The 21,152-nt window shown below is 46.4% G+C and overlaps 1 protein-coding gene across 1 annotated transcript in view; it reads left to right on the forward strand.

Moving 5' to 3' along the window:
- The window catches only part of LOC149336261 (solute carrier family 60 member 1-like), a 309,160-nt gene that overhangs the window by 271,803 nt on the left and 16,205 nt on the right, over window positions 1-21,152 (forward strand). The window contains exons 2-8 of the mRNA XM_089552795.1: window positions 9,225-9,420; window positions 10,431-10,655; window positions 11,846-11,966; window positions 14,059-14,162; window positions 15,835-15,927; window positions 17,464-17,544; window positions 20,922-21,069. Coding sequence (XP_089408921.1) covers window positions 9,225-9,420; window positions 10,431-10,655; window positions 11,846-11,966; window positions 14,059-14,162; window positions 15,835-15,927; window positions 17,464-17,544; window positions 20,922-21,069 — 968 coding nt within the window. The remainder of the gene's footprint in view (window positions 1-9,224; window positions 9,421-10,430; window positions 10,656-11,845; window positions 11,967-14,058; window positions 14,163-15,834; window positions 15,928-17,463; window positions 17,545-20,921; window positions 21,070-21,152) is intronic.

Below are 21,152 nucleotides of genomic sequence, written 5' to 3' on the forward strand. Positions count from 1 at the left end.
GCCGAAACAAGCCGACCACCCATTCAAGGGAAAGCTCGTACCCATTGCTTTAGCGGCGGGCACCCGGCGGCGCTGGGGATCGAACCCACCAGCTCCAGCATGCGAGGCGGATGCTCGACCACTAGGCCACCACTGCGGTCTTCTTGAAGCTACGTGACTCTCCTCGACTACCTATGGCGTCAAAGACGCGACGCTTAGAGGAGACAGCGAAACTGTGGTCGCTCACGTGAAAAACGAAATTCAAGCACCCACGCTTCCACAGATGCCTTCACTTTGCGCAAGTACAAGCGGGAATTCGTGAACGCGGTACTCTTGCCGACAAAAAGAAGTTGTTCTTCCGGGTCATCCATTTTCCGATAGTGGCTGCCAGTAACTGGCGTTCCGTCCCCACAAAGCGCTGTGTGGCACTGGTCGTACATCTACGACAGCAATGCCTAGTACGCTTGGGATTTCCAGATGACGTGCGTCCTTAATGGCAACAAAAGGTCAGAGGGCATGTCGTCGGCTTCGATCATCGGATGATGTATAGGAAGCCCAGTTAAAGGAAGGTCTTTCCTAGACTTCATCGCAGGATGCACCAAGGAAGTATACGGCAGTTTAGAAAAGGAGTGATCGATAGCTTACTGCTTGAGAATTGGTAGGTAACTACATTGCCTGACCTTAACTTTAATTCCGGCATATCATACTGGTTGTTAGTTATCGACATTAGGAGGAGCTTTTGTTTGCTGCATTTACACAGCTGTGCTTAAGAGGAAGCAATCGAGAGGGGGTAGCAGCTATTATAGAACTTTAAATAGGCTCAGCTCGGAGTACGGCGATTTTTATACAGCGTTTCGTTAGGCCTTCATTTGGCCCCCGTTCTGAATATTGAGGTATGAAAAATTGATGGAACGCACGCCATCATCACGTCTTGTTAACCTGCCCAGAAAGGAAAAAAAAATTCAGGGGGGCACTTCGTTCGCCTAAAGTGTGGTGAGGCGAAAGCCTTAAGCGTGGTGTTGCTGCTTCTGTCACTGATGTGCCATTAAGATGTTAATTAAGTACACAACTGCTTGTGAACTTTAAATGCTGGAGACACTGGAGGGCGTTTGGAAGGCATCCGTCTGATTCGACACCTTTGTGCAAACATTCTCGCGCGTCCTAGACAAGGAGAACTACATATGCGTTGCCAGGAAGTAGCGTAGCCATTAGCAAACAGGGCTGCGGAACGGAAGGATGGTGGTTGGAATCCCATCGTGCACAAAGATTTTTTTTCTGGCCGACTAGAATAGCGTGACACCTCTGCTGACAACTTTCTGTCGACAACGATGAGGCATTAAAGGCGTTCGCCTTAAAAATGAATATCTCCTTCAACCTTAACCGGCATCTCATCTGTTCTAGTTAACTTCAACCCTCGCCCAAGTCCCTTCTCGCTTGGATGACCGGCACAGTTCATTCGTTCACTTGGACTCCTAGAGTAAGGGGGAATACGATAAATACTTATGACACCAGCGGTGTGGTAAGCAACCATACTGTCATTGTCCAACCCCCCCCCCCCCCCCCCCCCCCCCCCCCCAATTCTTGTGGGGACGAAGATCTTTGCAATTTTTGCTCTAAATACTCATCGCACTGCACATCCCAAGGAATAGGTTTATGCATTCTAAACAGAAGGGATTAAAAGGGGAGTAAACTGCCCTCTAGTGCACTCGCTTCTATAAGAAAGAGTGCGTTAGAGGACACCTTACACCCTTTTTACTCCCCTATAGGCGCATGCATGTTTAGACTGCATGTTTTCAGCAGGAAACAAGTATGATACGCTCAGAAGATCTCAGTTATTTATTCGATAATGTTGCCCTATATTTAATGCGAGCGATAGGTACTGAGCTTTATGAATGCGGATTTAATCAACTAAGAGCGAATTTTTCCCGATTCCTTTAATTCTCACTATAGGGTGCTTAACGATATCACACCATTTGTGTGTGTGTGCGTGTGCGTGCGTGAGCGTGCGTGAGCGTGCGTGAGCGTGCGTGCGTGCGTGCGTGCGTGTGTGAGTGCGCGTGCGTGCGTGTGTGGCGTGTGCGTGTTTCACAGCATAATTTAGCGTCTCCTTTGTGGCATGGCTGTTTCCACCATTTTTTTATCGTGTTTATCAGACGGCATTGCTCGGTTCCATTTTAAATCGCCTACCGGCGATTTAGTGAAGTATGCCTTGATAGTTATTTTTTTTACGCCAGTATTGAGAAGAGAATGGCACAAATGCGAAGTCCCGTCCTTCCAAATCCGCTGCGCATTTCTCGACCAGTTGTCTTGGCCTGCTTGTGCGTCGTAGACTTCCTGTGTCACGTGCCCCCTGTTTACAGTTTGCCTTGGTTAGTTACATGGGGAAAAAAAATATCAAAACTGTTCCGCCTGACACAAGCCAACACGATGCTTCGCATATAAATGAGAAACTAAGGTGGATAACAACCTAAGCTGACGCGTGCTGACCTTTGACCTGTCCTCTTGGAATTCGAATGTAAATGGACTTTGTGGTGCAGGCGGCTTGGGCTCTTGAGCGACGAAATCGTCTGGGCAGATTTATCGAGAATTATCATACATCCTCTTTTTCGCCTTTATTTCTCGTTGCCACAAGGGAAACTTGAGGAGCGCAAAAAAAGAACGTTACAGAAGATCTGTTTTCTTGGTACGAAAAAAGATAGCATGTTGAAATTTTTTTTCTACGCTCACAGACCCGCATTCCACTGTCGTAGACTCCACGAACGCTCTCTTTGATTTACGTTCTGAATCGGAAGCTATAGGACAACAACAGGTAATGTTTTTCGGACTCTCACGGTGACGCCGTGTGTCTCGCTCAAGCCTCGGCCATCCGGAATCGCGAATATATATATATATATATATATATATCCTTCAGCCGAAACGACGTGAATTAAATCATGTTATTTTTTCAATTTCTGGTGACGTAATCCTGTATTGATCAATCAGCTGCCAAGAAATCACTTTTGATATATATATATATAATACAAGGGAAGGAAAATGACGGGCTAGTACGTATACATCATGCAGAGAAGACAACAGCCACAGAAACCAAGAAGCATAGGAATTTTTTTTATTTGTGGTGTTGATGAATGGATATTATTAGTGAATGTCTTATCACTAGGGCCCGGAACTTTAGGCATTTGCCTAAACATGCCTATAAATGCCTAAAGGGAGGATTTTTTCACTTGCCTGCCTTTTTTGTCATTTTTTAGGAAATACTACCTATTCAACGGTACTTGTTGCCTATAAATGCCTAAATTCGGCTTTTCTGTCCTCGATGCCGTTTTTCAGTTTGACACATATTTCTAAGTAGGGTGAAAGGCGCGCGCAGATGCACGCACAAACGGCACGGATCTCTCCAAAAGTTTTTCTGTAAGTGTAACTGGCGCAACAAAATAGGTTATATAAGCCCTTCAGTGTAAAACGACACCCGAAGCGGCGCTGTCCAGCCGGGAACCATCACCTCAATGTGCCAAATATGTTCGGCTCTCTTTTCCTCAAGTGGACGCGTTAGTATACCTACCACAAAACAGGTGTTTCTTAAATCTTCGTCAGGAATTGCTGTTTGCCGCGCCACAGCACCTGGCATTCCTCGGCCGACAAAGCTTGTTTTGACTCGCCTGAGGACATGGATAAACGAAGCAGTATATTAAGCACGGCACTCTGAAGTGGTCAAAATCTGTCTTTGAGGAAACTAAGGACGACGCTGTGTGTGTTATCAAAGCAAGAGCTGTGTTCGAAGAGGCGAGTTTTTAATGAGACCTGACATGCATGAGTGCAAACTCCTCAACATAGATGGAAAGGACGACAAAGTTGGGATAGGCGGGTCTCTCAACAGAGGAATCATTGAAGGCAGCCGAAGAAGCACAAGCAGCGCTTCGGAGACTGGAAGAAAAGAGCGCTCTTGCTTCTACGAAGGTGCAACAGTTAGTAGAAAAAAAATAGAGGCTTAGAAACAGTTTCCGAAATCAGAGACCGTCTACGCGGAGACGATACGGCTACATACCTGAAGGGCTGTGCCCCTATGAACTCTCATGTTTTAGGTTCGCACCACTAACTTCATGCGACTTCGAAAGAAGCTTTTAAAAGTACAAAGCTATGCTTAGAGAAAACCGAAGCAGCTTCAAGCACGAAAACCTGAGAATGTGCTTTATTCTGGCATGCTTCGTTTGAGGACTGCGTACGCTGCGTGCTTGACTGACAAACCTTGTACTAATAAATAAAGAGTATTATTCAAAGCGCCTATTTATTGCTTTATAGTGCCTATTTTACTATTTTTTATTGCCTAGATGCCTGCCTATTTCGGGGTTCTTTAGTGCCTAAATTTCCGGGGCCTACTTATCACCTAGGGATAATTAGAAAAGAAGAAGAAAGAAAGAAGATGGTTTCTGGAAAGAAGATATATATATATATATATATATACACGCGTTTTTATTTTTTTTGTCTCGGTTTTGTGCAACCTCCTCAATACACCCGGAAGTCATCGATCACACTTCTCTCTTGCCGGTTCGAAAGGTTCGCCGAGACTTGTAACAACTTGAGTGCGTGTTCGATGAAGCCCGCACGCGATATATCGTAAGTGTTGGGAAACCTGAATCCCCCGCCAACGATTGGACGCGGCAGAAAACGGCAGCCTTCGGTTGTATCTGGTCGCCGGCGTCATGCAGGGCAGGTCCTGCTTGCGACAACGCTTACGTCAGAGCGGTTGTCTCCCGTAATTCACCTCTTTCGTCTACCCCTTGGGCATTTTTTGTTTTTCAGAGATCCCCAGCATACCGTCCACAGCGGCGTAGGTGTTAGCGGTGCCTTTGCCTGTTGCTCCGTACCGACTTTGAACCAAATTTATAACGTTTAACGAGGAATCCATGCATTAGTAATGCGCCGCGTTCATTATACCGCACGTCTTTCTTATGGAGTGGTTTTATTTTAGAAAAACGCGCCAGTTCTGCGGTCTAAGTGCCACTGTGTTCGTATACGTCGTCACCTTATGCAGCAATAGGGGCGCTCTCAGAGTATCCGTTCAAGTTGGTTGCTTTGTTTAAATCAGCTTTCTGGTCCTAGCGGCCAAATAACTAGAAGGCTTTGCGTACTGCACCATCACATTAGTTGTCATTATCGCGTATGCGTTCTGTCACGCGTGCATTTCACTAAATATGTGTCGCAAGACTTTGTTGCGTGTTCCTGAAAGCAGAGGATCCCGCAGCACAGAGCACGGAGTAAGATCACTGATAAAGAACTGTGGGACTTACGACAAAAAAAAAAATAAAAAATTCTGACCGCTTATGGGAGCGCTGCGAATTTAGAGATATATTTTGATCAACACTGATGAACCGAAATTTAGCTCATGTTTCAAAACGTACCATGATGTGATCAGTAAGTGGTCCACTACTATGGCCAAGTTCTGTTCTCGTATACAAATGCCCACTTTTTTTGCTCTTCAGTCATTCTTTCTCGTTTGGTTGCACGTTTACTTGGGGTCCAACTGTTTCTCGAAGCTTTTCGTCGGGCTCGGACTCTCAGGAAGCATCCGAAGCCTGCTTGAAATCTGTTGGCACTAGACGTTCCTTTTCAAGACAGGTATAACATGAAAGGCTTCATTGATACTGGGCGTATTTCCGTCCGCTAAATTTCGCACAACGATTTCTGTACGCATCTAGTGTGTGCAGAAGACTCGCAGCGATACGTGGAATTCACGACCCATATTTTACCAGCTATCAGTTTAAATATTTTTCTACAAGTGGAACCGTGCAACGCAGTTCTTGATTGATTGATTGTTTGTTTGTTTGTTTGTTTGTTTGCTTGTTTGTTTGTTTGTTTGTTTGTTTGTTTGTTTGTTTGTTTGTTTGTTTGTTTGTTTGTTTGTTTGTTTGTTTGTTTGTTTGTTTGTTTGTTTGTTTGTTTGTGCGTGCGTGCGCGGCCACCATGCGCTGCGTCTATTCCATGTCCAACATTCTCGGATCAAAATGTTGAAAATTGGAAAATTGTAGGATACTGTTATGGAAATATTGAAGGTAATGGTTCATTGTTGTGATGTTTATCATAATCTTTCTTTTCGAGTGTTTCCATCAGTCGCGTCGGACGGTTACGACTACCATACAAAATCAATGGCGAGCGCTTTTGCCGCTAGCAAAAATGTTACTAGAACAAAAAAATGCAAGACTGCCGTCGGGTGATATGCGGATATATTGATTGTTTAATTAAATGTTCGCTATACGAATAAAATGAAAAAAATTCTGTTCATAAATGGTTTCCCGCTCAAAAATTCTTTTGTCCTGAATTGTGGGCACGACTTCTTCCCTCGTCCTAATATGTGTGTGACAAGCCCCGGCGCTGTCATCTGACCCCCTCGGCTTTTTATTTATTTTTTTCAGAATTCTGAACTAAAGCTCTATTCACCGGCGGCACACTTTGACCGTTCCTGAATGAGTTCTTTCACTAACTCACTTAGTCGTTCTTGCGTCGTGCATTCGACGAATCTCCAAAATGTCGCGGCAAACCGCGACATTTTCCTGGGACATTTTCACACGTTGAATGAACCGAGGTACATGGTTCGCAAGCGATGACGGCGCGTTCAGAAACCACTTGGTTGTTCTCGCTGTTAAGAAGCCGACCGACGTATAGTCGGTTGGTTTCCTGCCTCTTCGCTCACCCTGGTTCTGAACTGAAAGTCTTGTTTGGAAGGATTAAGAGAACGACAATTTGGGCTATATGGTGCATTTTATTTGAGACATACTATGATAAAAAAGAGGGGAAAAGATTGTTTGAGCGTTACTTCGGTCCGCCTTTTCACGACCGAGAAGTCATGGGTCATGCCTCGTGTTCTTGTTTTTTGCGCACGCCTTGCATTTTCTATATATTTGCTGGCTTGGCAGTGAATAAAGTCAGATGTTAGCGTATGTCCTGCGTCAGTATTGCTTGTGTTTGTCTCCCTTGAGCGCAATTTTTTTTTCTGTCTCAAATAATTAGAAGAGCTCGCTGACCACCACCAGGCACTAACATGCACTGTTACGGATCTCTATAGCACATGCGTCCCTACCGTTGCTTACCTGTCGTTCACTCGCCTACCCTTATTCATCATAATCATCAGCAGCATCCTGGCTAGGCCCACTGCAGGACAAATGCCTCTCTAAATGACCTTCAGTGAACCTTGTCCTGCGGCACCTGCCTGTAACTCGATCCCAGCAAACTTACAAATGTCATCTGCCCACGTGACTTTCTGCCTTCCTGCAGGCTTCGCCTGCCCGCATTACGCTTTCGTAATTTGCTTTATTGTTTACTTCATCGGCACTTGTTAGAACAACGCATCAAGGCTGAACTGTGCGCATATCGAAGTACTGGCGACACCAAGCGTGGAGCTATTGTTTCGTGATCGACTTCCGGCTTCGTGCATACCCCGGTTCCATATGTGCCATTGTGTTCATCGACCCACGCGTTTGAGCCCTGCGGAAATGAATCGGTGACTGAGAGGGGCGCCTTTCAGCACACGCGTAGAATATCAATTCTTCGCGAAGATGATGTCTGCAGTCACTGACAAGACCATTTAGTATCGCCAAGGATGCACGAGGCCAGTAGGAGCGTGCCAAGCGTTTGTTGTTTCATTGTGTTTGCAGTGGCGGGTATTATGATGGTCGGGGTCAGTTGCGGCATTTCTTGCTCTCTGAGATTTCAAGCGCACAATGTGAATGGCTGGTTTCAGGCAATGTTGAAAAGGCGCGACCGTCGGTGCATTTTTGAAGTTTGATTTAAAAATTTACGTGTCCCTCCTGTTATGCCTAATGAAACAGAAACAGACTTATTTTGCCCTAAATAAATTTTCATGCCTGAAAAAAAAAATTGAAAGCTTGCCGAGGCGTTTGCGTTTTGTCAAAAATTTATCGTCCGGTAAACAGCGATGCAATATTGTTTCAGCCAAAACTGCGCATACTGGTAGAAACCCAGTCTTGTTCTGTAAAACGTTTCTTTTATCTAAGCTGAAATTGAGGCAAACTTAAAAATTCGCTTCCATTCCGGCACTTTCTCGTTTCATTATTAAAGAGACTCTAAACCTTTTAGAGCTATGAGCTTTTTATTTCGCTCTTAACATCCCATAGGAGATTGTAAAGTCAACGTCCTGTAACGTTTTATGTGCATATGTGTGCCGCCGACACACGCCGTTCCGCATTTAAGTCAATTTGACTGAGTTAACAAGCACCTCTTATATTTAAAAGAAATCATGCAGGCTAGCCTGCGCTACTGCTTGGTTACCCTGTCGCATGAAATGAAGTAGATGTAGGGCACATTCTGGTTGTCTTATCATAACTGTACATAATCAAATAATTGCACTGGGTAATGAATACCTACACTTAGTTAAACTCGTCAAAGAAAACGTAACTATGTCGTGTTTAAAAAGAATAAACAAGTAAAGCTACTCCTCCTGCTTCCCTCTCTTCCTCCTGATACCCTACTAAAATACCCATAAGTACCCCGCGGTTTATATTTCATGGTTCAAATTGCTGCATTGTTGCTTCGTGCAATAATTCTGCAATGGCTGTTATAAGCACTGTTAGAAATTGTACAACCTTCTTCACAAATAATTGTGTTCCAGAGTGCCTATTTTTGTCCACTCTCGTGAGCATACCTGTGTAATTAGCAATGTAATTCTAATTGTGTCTATCATAATTGTAGTGATTTTGTGGCGGTCGTAAGACGTGTACGTTCGGGTTGAAGGCCTCGCCAGGAGACATAGGAGTCTCCTTTCGCCTTACCTCGTGGACATATTTCGCACTGTGTATTTATGTCCGATATAAATTGAAATTGAAACTGAAATTGAAATTAATTGACCTCCTGTGTAGGCCCACATATTCCTCGAGGCTATCAACTACGCTTCTGAATACTTGGATGCCCCTCTGATATAAATGCGAGCCTGGACCTCTAGTGGTGAGGTGGACTTCCACTGAAGGTCATGCGTTACGGAGCTTGGTGTATAATGGAAATTGGCCCGTTTCATGGCGTACGGCACCCACAAGGGTGCACATATAAGCTCTTGTGCACATTGACCTTTGCGTGGGTGCTTTACCCTGAGTGGACGGACGGACAGAAATAAGCGGTCACGGGAAACGGGACACAGGAAAGTCAAAACGGCAAAGTATAATTCATTTAACGCAGTCAAAAGCTCCATTTACTAAGCGTGCCCATCTTCCTGCCTTTCCATTTCCCTCTGTGGTGTGCAGGCTGACGCCCAATCTGACGCTGGTGCTGGGCACGGCCATGATGACGCTGACGATGGCACTGATCCCCGTGTGCCAGGTGCTGGCCGTTCTCGCCGTGGTGCTGGCCGTGATGGGCTTTTTCATGGGCTGCATCGACACAGTCTCCAACGTGTACATGATCCGCATATACGCCAAGGACGTCTCCCCGTTCCTGCAGGTGAGCTTGCCTGCCAGCATCTCTTTCTTTTCATTCGTTCCTAAACGCGCTGAAGGCAGGGGATGACATCCATTGGTCCAGTTAACTCACTCGTATACGTGCCGTAAAAAGTGTGAGCCGGCTTTCTCCTTCATGTCAGTTCTCGCATATCTAAATTCGTAATCACTCCGTAAGGGACACCACTGCAGTTATGGAAGTGTTACCAGGCCAAATAAAAGCGTATGACCAAACGCGTAAAGATGAAATTACACTTGCACTGTCAGAAAACATGGTCCTGATTTTCTTTTCCCCTGACGTAAAAGTTGCATCTGTTTCGTACTTGCCTGTACTGCCACAACTGCTCTCAACTTTTGCACACACATCACATGCAGAACAGTTGTGACAGCGCAGATTAGGAGAAAGCATATGTGACAAATCATGATCACTTCCAGCAAACTACAGTTCAGGACGCACACCCTTGGAGGAACAGTGTCTTATTCCTAAACCCATGCGCGCTCGTTCTCAAACAAGGAAGCTTTCTCCAAATACAACAAGAATTCTTTAAGAAGAGACACTCTTGTAAGCCATTCTCTCGCTGTTAAGTTCTTTGCCGGCTAAACACTTATCCTGGCGAAAGGTTTCAAATAGACCTGAGCATATTTAACCCAAACTAACGAACACAAATTTCGAACGATGTGTTTGGTGCATGATGAGCTTAGTTTTTCGTGCGCCATAGCCGACTAATCTTCCAACCCATAACGAGTCGGCGCCGCCGTGGGGGCTCAGAGGTTATGGCGCTTGGCTGCTGGCCCGAAAGACGCGGGTTCGATCCCAGCCGCGGCGGCCGAATTTCGCTGAAGGCGAAATTCTAGAGGCCCGTGTACTGTGCGATGTCAGTGCACCTTAAAGAACCCCAGGTGGTCGAAATTTCTGGAGCCCTTCACTACGGCGCCCTTATAGCCTGAGTCGCTTTGGGACGTTAAATCTTCATAAACCAAACCATAACGAGTCGGCTTTGACGTTCCGTGCAGGCGCTGCACTTCTTCTACGGCATCGGGGCGTTCGTGAGCCCGATGATCGCGCAGCCGTTCCTGCTCAACGAGGACTGCTCGCTGTTCATCGACAACACCTCGGAGCCCCTGTTCGACCAGGAGGACATGGGCCCGTCGGCCGGGGCCCTGCCGGCCAACTCACTGGCCGAGGCCCAGAGGAAGACGCACATCGACTACGCCTTCTGGATCATGGCGCTGCTCATGGCGAGTGGACAGCTCTTCCTCGCTGGCTGAAACTGATGTGTTTGGATAGCCCATATAAAAATGGTCTATAGACAGTCTAGAGACTTCTATTCATAGTCTACAGACTGTCTGTAGAGAAAAGTCTACTAAAAGAGTAATAAGGGAGTAATTACTCGCTCTCGCCCTACCATAAGCTTGCCATCCTGGTTAGGTCAGTTGGTAGAGCGACTGCTCCGGTGAAGCGGTGGCCCCGGGCTCGAACCTCGGAGCAGGACGAATTTTTCTTTAACTGCGAAGTTTCTGAGAAAGCTGTATAGCTTTCCTTTGTAGCCGTATGGCTGCCCTCGGGTGGACGTCAATGAGTAATTACTTCCATATTACAAAATCTACTCCACCTTGTGAGATTCCCCTAAAATTGAACCTCCTAAAAGTGTTTGGTCATAAATCTATAGATTGTCTATAGACTGTCATTCGTATTGCCCATAGACTGCTCTCTAGGATTTGTCTATAGAGAATCTATAGACTTTATAGACAGAAGTCTATAGACACTCTATAGATTGTCTAAAACTTTGTTTGTAAGGGGGTGCCCCAACCGTACATTTCAAAGAAGAATGGAGTACAGTCCTCGAAAGAACGTTTTCTCCCCGGAAAGCCAGGATGATCTGTCATTTGTCCTAAGGCTTTTCTGCTTCATGTCAAGCCTAGGCTAATTTCTACTACTCTGGACAACTTATGTTTGGTGAACTACGTTGCATTGTGGCGCTCTTTTTGCACGCGTTGCACGTTACACGCATTTACACCTTGTACTTCTCAATGTTGTCCTTCGTTCAAATGACACGTCCTAACTATGGTGATTTGGAACGGTCGGAGCTGAATCCCAAAGAAAGATGCACAATTCCAAGTCACCGTTAGATGAAACTATCCTAAAAGGGAGGAGGAGGAGGATATAGAAGAGGAAAGGCAGGGAGGTTAACCGAAAGAATAATCGGTTTGCTACCCTACACGGGGGAAAGGGGGTGAGGGGATAAAGAAAGAAAGAGAAAGGAGAGTAACAGAAAATTAAAGTCACTATAAAACGTCACTGTTCGTTAAAGTCACAGCCTATCGTGCAGGCCAGGAATGCTAAGAGGAACTGGGGATGTAGGCCTATACATAATATTGAGGGGCTAGCAAAGAATACCCTTCCTTTTTCGTCCTCCTTTTCCCTATAGGTTCCCGTAGTCCTTCTAGCACTGTCCCTTGTTGGCAAGCAGTGGTATCGGCGGCGCCTGGCCGCCCAGGATCCGGGCACCACCAAGCAAGCCTGGTACGAGTCCGTGGATGACCCATCCGGTGAGTAGGCGGCAGACCTGAACACCAAATCCGGCGCCTAAGCAGCTCCCGTACCATATTCGGTACTTCGTATGGTACTAAAAAAACAACATGCGGGCAGTACAAGTTTTAAGCAACGAGAAGCATTCAGAAGCATCGACGTATTCGCTGACAAAGCGCATGGACACGCCAGTAAACGATGGATATGTGCGCGGGTGACTGGGAGGCAATTTGTGTTGGCGCTTACACGGGTTTTGACGGCAACCTCGGTGCCCGGGGTTCAAGTCCTAGAGCACGTAAGAGAAAACGTGCTCTTATTGGTCAGGTATTTGCATTGTTGGTATAGCGCGAGCAGAGTCAGCCAAATGGAAGCTCCCGTGACTTTACTGCTCAGAAGCCATCATGTCTATTTTGCACATTTGCGAAAGAGCGAAATGTGTTGTGAATACTCGCCAATCAAGGCACTCTTCTACATTTTACTCCATTAACGCATAACGTTGAAGAATATGAAGTACGCAGATGATGGCGCTTACAGGTTTGCATCCCTGGAACAAGTTAAGTCGAATTATGAAAATCTTGATAGCCAACTATACCGACGGCAGCAGCCTTCGCTTATAACGGCGGTGCATTTGTGTAGTACACATTCTCTGTAGTTTTTGTTGCGTAAATACGTGCAAACGTTTTATTTTTAATAAGTACACTGCAGCATTGTGCAAGCATCAGTAACTTAAGCGGAAAGTAAGATCAGTGTGTCGTGTGCAGAAAGCACATTCCAGATGTTACAGCTGTGTCATACGCGGCTTTGAATATGACAGCTTTTACGAGGAATTTGTCTCTGCACGTGGTTTTAATAGCAGCGGTATTTGAATACGGCCGTTCTCTGGTAATGCATTCCGTTGTAATGCATGGTGCTGTTAATAGGTTAAAGGCAACGTGAAGGAGCTGGCGAGACGAGACGAATCAACACAGGAGAATTTCATGGCGTTCTTAGGATTAAGCTATCTTTTTGTTCATAACAGTCATGAATTAAGGAAAAGCTCATTTTCGCGAATATGACGTCGCGAGATGTATGGGTGCCACACTCTGGTTAATCATTCCCGTAACGCCGGGACAATGAAAACATGCGGAAAGAATTATGAACTTCAAACATTCCGTCATTAGTGCCTGCTTACATTGCAGAAATGCAAAACCTGGTCTATTTTTAGGTAAAATATAATTAACACATGAATAATGGCGATAAAATCGCATCTCCCTATCTTTCATCTCGCCATACTAGATCATGCTCACAGTGTCGGCATCATTTCATGTCATGCAACAAGAGCTAGTTTGCAGTATTTCATTGTCCTCACATCAGCACATTGGAACCACCTCCTCTAATTGACAGCCTGCTTTTTCGTAACGCCTTTGCTAATGTTGTAGACCAGGGAATACAAGATATGTCTACTATACTTTTAAGAGCGTTAGGAGCTAGTATGCTCGCCTAGTTGGTGTGCGCCCTATCGCCAAATCAGTCCGGGCATGGCCTAGGCGACCGCTAATTTACTGCTTTGGTTTGTTTTTTGTCATAGTGCCCACAATTCTAAACTTAGTTTAGACAGCTAGCTCTCTAAGATTATGAACATGACTTTCGTTTTGTGCTTTTCGCTTGTTCTTTTTTACACTGCTGTGTTCACATTCGTGACCACTCCGCTGAGAAACATCTTTGGTCTTGAGGATGTCAGTGGTTCGATAAGCAGATAAAGTTAGCCAATGATGAGATGGATGAAACAACACGCAAGTACCTACGCGTATACAAAAAGTCAACAGCACAAATCACAACTGTTCCGTCACCCGCCACTGCAGCTGTTCATCCATGAAAATTCCAGGCAGTTTTGCTGTTAGTATTAGTTCCGCGGTGAATTATTTTTCAGCATACCTTCTATGAGCTAATATTTTTGACCTTGCTGTGCTATGTTGGAAAAAAAGACTGTTCGCACGAAAATGTGAAGAACTGATACGTTTATGTGCGTAAACTTGAACTATACGCATTTTTGCAATATGTATCCCATGTGATTACAGGGTCAGCTTTTCACACTTTTTCCTCCCTTTTTTCCCCTTCTATCTATCGGTGCAGTGCCGGCGGTTCCTGACAAGACGGGCAAGGCGACGGGCACTTCCCAGATCATTCTCGTCGCGCTACTCACCGCTGCCATGATGTTCCTCTACGACGGACTTCAGGTAACGACATACTGGGCCACAAAGACGAGTGGACACCCGTCTGAGGCGTTAACTGGGGTGCTAGAGCGGACTTTTTCTGCCCGCTAATTCGATCAACAAGTCGTTCCGCATATTTCCATGTTTGCTGTAAAACGCTTCGATACAGTACGGCGGAGAACACCCATCAAGGAATCCACATGTGACTGAGAGCCGTTGGCGTCAGTGCTTTTCTTATTTAATTTCGTCGTTCTTGTTTCTTGGGGTTGTATTATAAGACGATAAATCCACCAGGAGTTCTACCGCAACCATTTCTACGTTGAGCGTGTTACTGTCAAAGTTATATGTTGGGCGGCTGTGTAACGCACTGTATCGAGGTCCGCATAGGTTCCGGCTGATAAATGAAATTTAAATTAAACTTTAAAAAATTGTACTGACAAATTACGATCCAATAATTCAAGAAAAAGGATTGAAATACCTGTCGTGTTAAGTTTATGGTTTTTTGGGGGTTTAACGTCCCAAAGCGACTTAGTCTATGAGAGACGCCGTAGTGAAGGGCTCCGGAGATTTCCACCACCTGGGGTTCTTTAACCTGCACTGACATCGCACAGCACACGGGCCTCTAGATTTCTGCCTACATCGAAATTCGACCGCCGCGGCCGGAACCGAACCTGCGCGCGCCTTTCATTTCAGCAACCGAGCACCATAACCACTGAGCCACCCCAGCGGCTAAACTCAGAATTACAGACAACCTGATATAATATATAAACAATAAGGACAGACTGTGTCGAAAATCGTCAAAGCCGTGTGTATTGTGTAGATATCTGCGTGACCTTCTCATCGATTTCCCTGCACGAGGAATAGCTAGGTGTCATCGCTCCAGCATTTGATTCTGACAGGAGCGTTATAGCTTAGTTTTTGTTTCTTTTAATCTTAATCTTCGCTTCTTTTTATTCTTTCCTTTGCTTCTCCGTGGTGGCACAGTGGTTATGGTGCTCGGCTGCTGACCCGAAAGACGCGGGTTCGATCCCGGCCGCGGTGGCCGAATTTCGATGAAGGCGAAATTCTAGAGGCCCGTGTGCTGTGCGATGTCACGTTCAAGAACCCCAGGTGGTCGAAATTTCCGGAGCCCTTCACTACGGCGTCCCTCATAGCCTGAGTTGCATTGGGACGTCAAACTCCCATAAACCAGAAACCTTCTTTTATCCTTCTTGACCATTTTCTATTGGCACCCACGCGCAAGCGTACTGTTCATGTTCTCATTTTCATAGATTTCTTAATTTAACTTCATTCGTAGGTTTGGCTAGCTTGCTGTAGGTTCTTGGTTCCTGTCTTTTTCCACCTTTTGCCAACTAGCCTAACCGGGTGCCCATCTTAAGTGCACTCTTAACAGAATGAAGCCTAATTATTTAGTATAAACTCAGTAAGGTACGGCGTTTTTCTGTAACTGAAGAAGACGAAACACAAGTTGAAGGCAAGAGACAGGCACAGCGCTACTGCTCAACGAATATTGAACTTCAGGATAACTGTTCGTTGGAATAGTTGCACTGTATTTGCCTCTTGCCTTTTGTTTGTGTCCGGTATTTATGAGCTACAGAAGTACCGGTACAAAGTAATGCTTTCGCTCTGGCACCGCAAAGTTAGACTGCCCTGAAAATGTTTGCACTGCACGTGTCGGCTTCTCTCCCTGCTGCAGGCGGCGTACGGCGGCTACATCTACTCGTACGCTGTGAAAGGTGCTGCGCGTCTTCCAAGGTCCGACGCCGCCTACCTCAACGCCCTCTTCTGGGTCAGTACGCGCCCTGCACTGGACCACTGCTTCCGCTGACGCGTTCTGAGGTCACGACAAAAGCCTCGGAGTCTGCGGGACTCCTAGCAACTGACGTCAGCTCGAAGTAGTTCTTACTAAGCATGGAACTGCAGTGTAGAATGAATGAGCTTTTTTTGCCTAAATTCGAATGCTTTCCTAAATTCGAATGCTGTCCTTCTATCCTGAACTTGCGCCTTTGGGAGAATTGCCGACAGCCTTGGCAGGCGATTTTTCGTGGGGTGGTGATGCGGTATAGAAGAGCCGGCACGGCGACGTAGTATGTCATCATTGTTGTCATAATTCGTATGGCGGTTCAAATTCCATAACTCTCGAATTAAGGTCGACAGTGCAGCAGGAAGATGCGTCCTTATGTGAGGATCGTTATTAATGATCCTGTCGTATGCGCCATGCACATGTGGCATAAAAGCTGTTAATGGTGACAAAGAATTTTCGTCGGGGTTGGCACCAGGATCACCGCCGGTTCAGCGTTTTGTTAACATTGACGGCGAGGGGCTTGGTAGGTCGGGCGCCCTTTCGTATTTCGTTCGTTCAAGGTGCTAGTGCAGCATTTTTTGAAGCGAAAGCTTTACTACAGCATGTTACTCGTGTTTTTCCGACTCCGTCGCTTTGACCTTCAGTGACCTTCAGCCGCTCCGGAGCTGCGCTGGCTCGACTATGTGACTAGCCACGCCACTCGCCGCGGTTCTTCCGCCGCGCATGCGCTCTCCCGCTTTCAGACCACGTGACTCGTCGCGCACTTGGCCGCGGTTGAAAGTGGAGCGCACCGCTCCCCTAGGCAGTGCACGCTTCGCCATGGATCCGAGCGAAGCTGGACCATCTCGGAACGCTACGCAGAGGACCTTGCAACGTCGTCAACAAGCGACATCTTACCCATCCGCGGATATCGCCCGCTTTCGCTTTGGATAACTAGGTCTAGAAGAGTTAAAACTTCAGCAATTTTTTCTTTTAACTCGTCTACCTGATAACCGGTTACATCTCTAAAACATGCTCCTACTAGACTATTGTTTAATATTTATCAGCGATTCGGGACTAGTTCCCTTGGACATATGTGGCGCATGGCTTTGAACAATAAAAAAATAGCATGTTGACAACATCCGTGAAGTACGAAAGAAATAGAATGACTGAGCGGTAGCCATGGAAGCGATACAGGCCGCTAGGCTTAACGGCGCTATCGTGAATGCCTGGTAATATCGTTTGATATCACTGCGCTTTATGAAAGACATGTCACAGCTGCTTTTGTTCCCAGCCGCGAAATATACAAGAGATCCTAATATTTCACAAGGACTCGTTGTTGGGCCAAGTGCGCTGGTCCTGTGTTCTCTGCACTCAGCGCACGTGTGTTCGGCTTAGAGCCAGAATTCTCTCCTTGATGCTGGAATTCATGAATTCGCCTGGGACTACGGCGGAAAGCTTTCACCACACTGCCGAACATTGTCTAAAATGTCGAATACTCGGCCTCCCTCCACCCTTCCACCTCCCCTGTCCTTCACGCAGGGCATGTTCGCCATGGGCCGGCTCATATCCATCGCCCTGGCCACTAAGCTGGCTCCGGCGCTCATGCTGCTCTGCAACGTGGTGAGTTCTCGCTTCTTTTCCCCTACAGACCATCGCTTTGCGGCGTATACATTCAAACCCAAGAGGGTGCAGTGACCGTAGTTTTCAGTTGGTTGCGATTCTGGCTCGATAAGCTTGCCCTACCCACGAATTTTTTTGTCGCCAAGTTGGAACCGCATAGAAGAGAGAGCTCGGCATGCGAATCTACTAACACGCACTTATATCCCTATGAGTTTGGCATAGTACGCCTGTAAGGCAGAATGGAATTCGAAGGCTTGCGCGCCAAATATTCGCGGACGCCTTTCTGCATCCGCACTGCTGAGCTCGCCTGGGTAACAATCTATAGGCCCACAGCCCCACCTGGATAGCACTTAACAGCTCAGATGATGTCTGGATGAGAGTACACTGTATGCACAGCCACGTGTAGCTTACACTGCGTGCATAGACGCGTAGGTCACAGTATATTATCTCCATGCTAATCATATTGGCGTGAAAGACGAGGAAGATGGGGAAAAGGCAGGAACGTGGCAAGCAAGATGAACGGCTTGAGATAACTTCGTTAAAACATTAAGTTGGGCTAGTTGGTAACGGCTTAAAGGAATCATATTCTTAGCGGTAAGAAACAGACACAACACCAAGATACACACACACAGGACACCCGCTAGACTTCAACTATCTTTACTGGACACTTGTACGACATAAATATGTATCACTGAGCACACGCAGGTGCCTCGTCATCCGCATCAGGTCTAACTACGCCCTCCCCTCTCCTGCAAGGCATACGGTTGCGCAGATAAACAATCTCTTTTTCTGCCAACGCCAGGGAGGGAGTGCTTACACACATGTCGCCCGCCTCTTGAATACGAAAGGCTTCGATAATTTCCCTTTCTTTTTTGTCGGTTCCCACATGCATCACAGACGTAGCGTCATATACAGGGATACAGCCTTTACAACTTCTGCAATGCTTCACCAATTCAGCTCCACCGGCCTGTGATGAAACATCCCTTCTGTGCTCTCTAATCCTGTCGTTGACACACCTTCCGGTCTGGCCAATATATACCTTGCCACAGGCAAGTGGAATGGTGTACACCACTCCCGTTCGGCAGGTTACAAACTTCATTTGGTGCTTTCTGCTGCAACACGGCTTCTTCGTTTCAGTGACTGCAGAACATAATCGTACCAGCTTTTCAGGGGCTGTCAACAGAACACCAACACCACACTTCTGGGCAACTTTTTTGAGGCGGTGGGATAGACTGTGGACGTACGGTATTGCGACCCGCCGCTTAAGCCTTTCTTCACCTGCCTTCACTTTGGCACCACCAAGCTCCCGTAGTAAAGCTTCGACCACTGCATTCACCGATTCTAGAGGGTAGTCCGCCTTGTCCAAACGGTCAACCTGCTCTTGCAGACTGGCTTCCATGTTATGCGGGCAAGACTTCTGCAGAGCCACACGCAGGCTGTTCATCACAATGCCGCGCTTCACTACCTTCGAATGAGCCGAAGCGTAATTTAAAACCTGTTTTTTGGACCTCGGCTTATATGCCCAGCACGTACGCTCACCCGTGATGCATAGGGACACTTCTAAAAACTGGATAGTGTCATTCACTGGAAGTTCATGAGTGAACCTAAGCCCATCTGCACATCTGTGAAAAACATCTAAAATACCAGATACAGAAGAGGCACTTTCCTGGAGGCTATTCAATTTTACAATCACCAGATAATCGTCTACATATCTGAAACATTTCACAACACTCTTATCTAAACCCTTAGCAATGCGCTTGTCACAATGGGCTAAAAATATATCACTAAGCATAGGCGCTAAACAAGACCCGATACATATTCCATCCTTCTGAATAAAATAGTCATCTCTGAAACACACCACAGTTGCTTTCAAATAAAAGGATAGCAAATCCAAAAAACTGTTTACTGACAAACCACAGGCGTTCTGGAAGTCTACCGCGCCCCCGTTTTCTATGAGGTCACGGACAGCATCGATTAGTTGTGGCTGCGGAATACTGTAAAACAAATCTACTACGTCAATAGAAAATGCAAAGTTACCACATGGTGTTTCGTGCTGCTCTTTTAGGTAATCAACCACTTCCATCGCATTCCTGACCCTAAAGGGATCAACTACTGTTAGAAGCTTCAGTTGTTTTTGCATGAACCTTGAAAGCACCCCTTGCCAGGATCCCTGCTCTGAAACAATGGCTCGAAAGGGCAGTCCTTGCTTATGTGTTTTAACTGAAAAAAAGATTCTTAAACTATTCTCCTCAGCCCTGTCCACCTGTTTTTTCAACGCAACCAAGTTTAGCTCCTCACATAAAACCAAGCCTTCTTTCTTTAATTTCGCAATTCTCTTTTCGAATGGATCGAAGTTCTTACATATAGCCTCTTTCGCTTTTTTCAGAAACAATATAATTTGGAAGTACTACAAATCCCCCTTCCTGCGTGTGCTCCAAATCCTCCCTTACCTGCGTGTGCTCAGTGATACATATTTATGTCGTACAAGTGTCCAGTAAAGATAGTTGAAGTCTAGCGGGTGTCCTGTGTGTGTGTATCTTGGTGTTGTGTCTGTTTCTTACCGCTAAGAATATGATTCCTTCAGGCTTGAGATAAGTCTGGATGAATTTTTCTCCTGTTTGGATCTGCACCAAAGTTTGGCCAATCCCCCACAGTTGGTATGTGCCATCGCTCCAGAGGCAACAACAACAGCGAGACATAGGCACAACTGGACCGCAGCACTAAATTAGAAAAGCTAATTTCAACACTTCTCTAGAGGCATAGATATCCTGATTGCTGCTGCTAAAGATGACCACGCATAGGCAGCTCGCGAGGTACTAAAATAGAAATATGTGCTCTCTGGCATGCTCAGACGCCGCGGCTGACTTCGCTAAGCAAACGTACATGTACCATACTGCCCTGAATAACGTGAGCTAGCCGTGCTGCTTCGCGACATCCTGAACTCGCCTTCTGAGTTCCGAGACTCGCTTGGAGAAACGGGATTTGCCTAGTTAAGCCGTTTACCCGCCTAACGCTTACGTATTTTTCATCTTTATTTGCACAAAGAACTCTGGAACTTAGCGAGCGAAATGAACACTTCGGCTGGTGCCTGCTTTCATTGTTTCTGTCTTTTTTGCCTATTTCTTCTATTTATCCATCCCTCCTTCTTGCTTTTATTGTTCCCTATTCATTTATTTTCAAAATGGAGGGAATGGGAGCAACAGCTGCGGTACGTAGCTTGGACACCCCTCCACTGCCATTTACGTACAGCACAATCAGTGCCAACTTGCAGGGCGCCGTACAATTCACGCTGCGCGTGTGCACGCTTCTCTTTCAGAGCGTATAACCGTGTCGGGGCCGTCTCTTCTTTCTGTCCATGCATCGCCTCCGCAACACAGTGCGGCTGCACCCTGGGGGTCTCGCTGATGCTGTGCTTCCCTTGGAGCAAGGCGGTGCTCATCATGGGCACCATGCTCATGGGCGTCTTCATGAGCAGCGTCTTTCCCACCGCGCTGTCGCTTGCCGAGCAGTGCATCTACGTGTCACGTGAGTGTCACGGCGAAGGAAGGAAGGAACGAGGTAAGGGAGGGAGGAAAATGGGGAGAGACGAAGAAAGGCAGGGAGGGAGA

This window comes from Amblyomma mixtum, chromosome 7 (assembly GCF_055824585.1).
Source record: "Amblyomma mixtum isolate Tamu chromosome 7, ASM5582458v1, whole genome shotgun sequence".
Lineage (NCBI taxonomy): Eukaryota > Metazoa > Arthropoda > Arachnida > Ixodida > Ixodidae > Amblyomma > Amblyomma mixtum.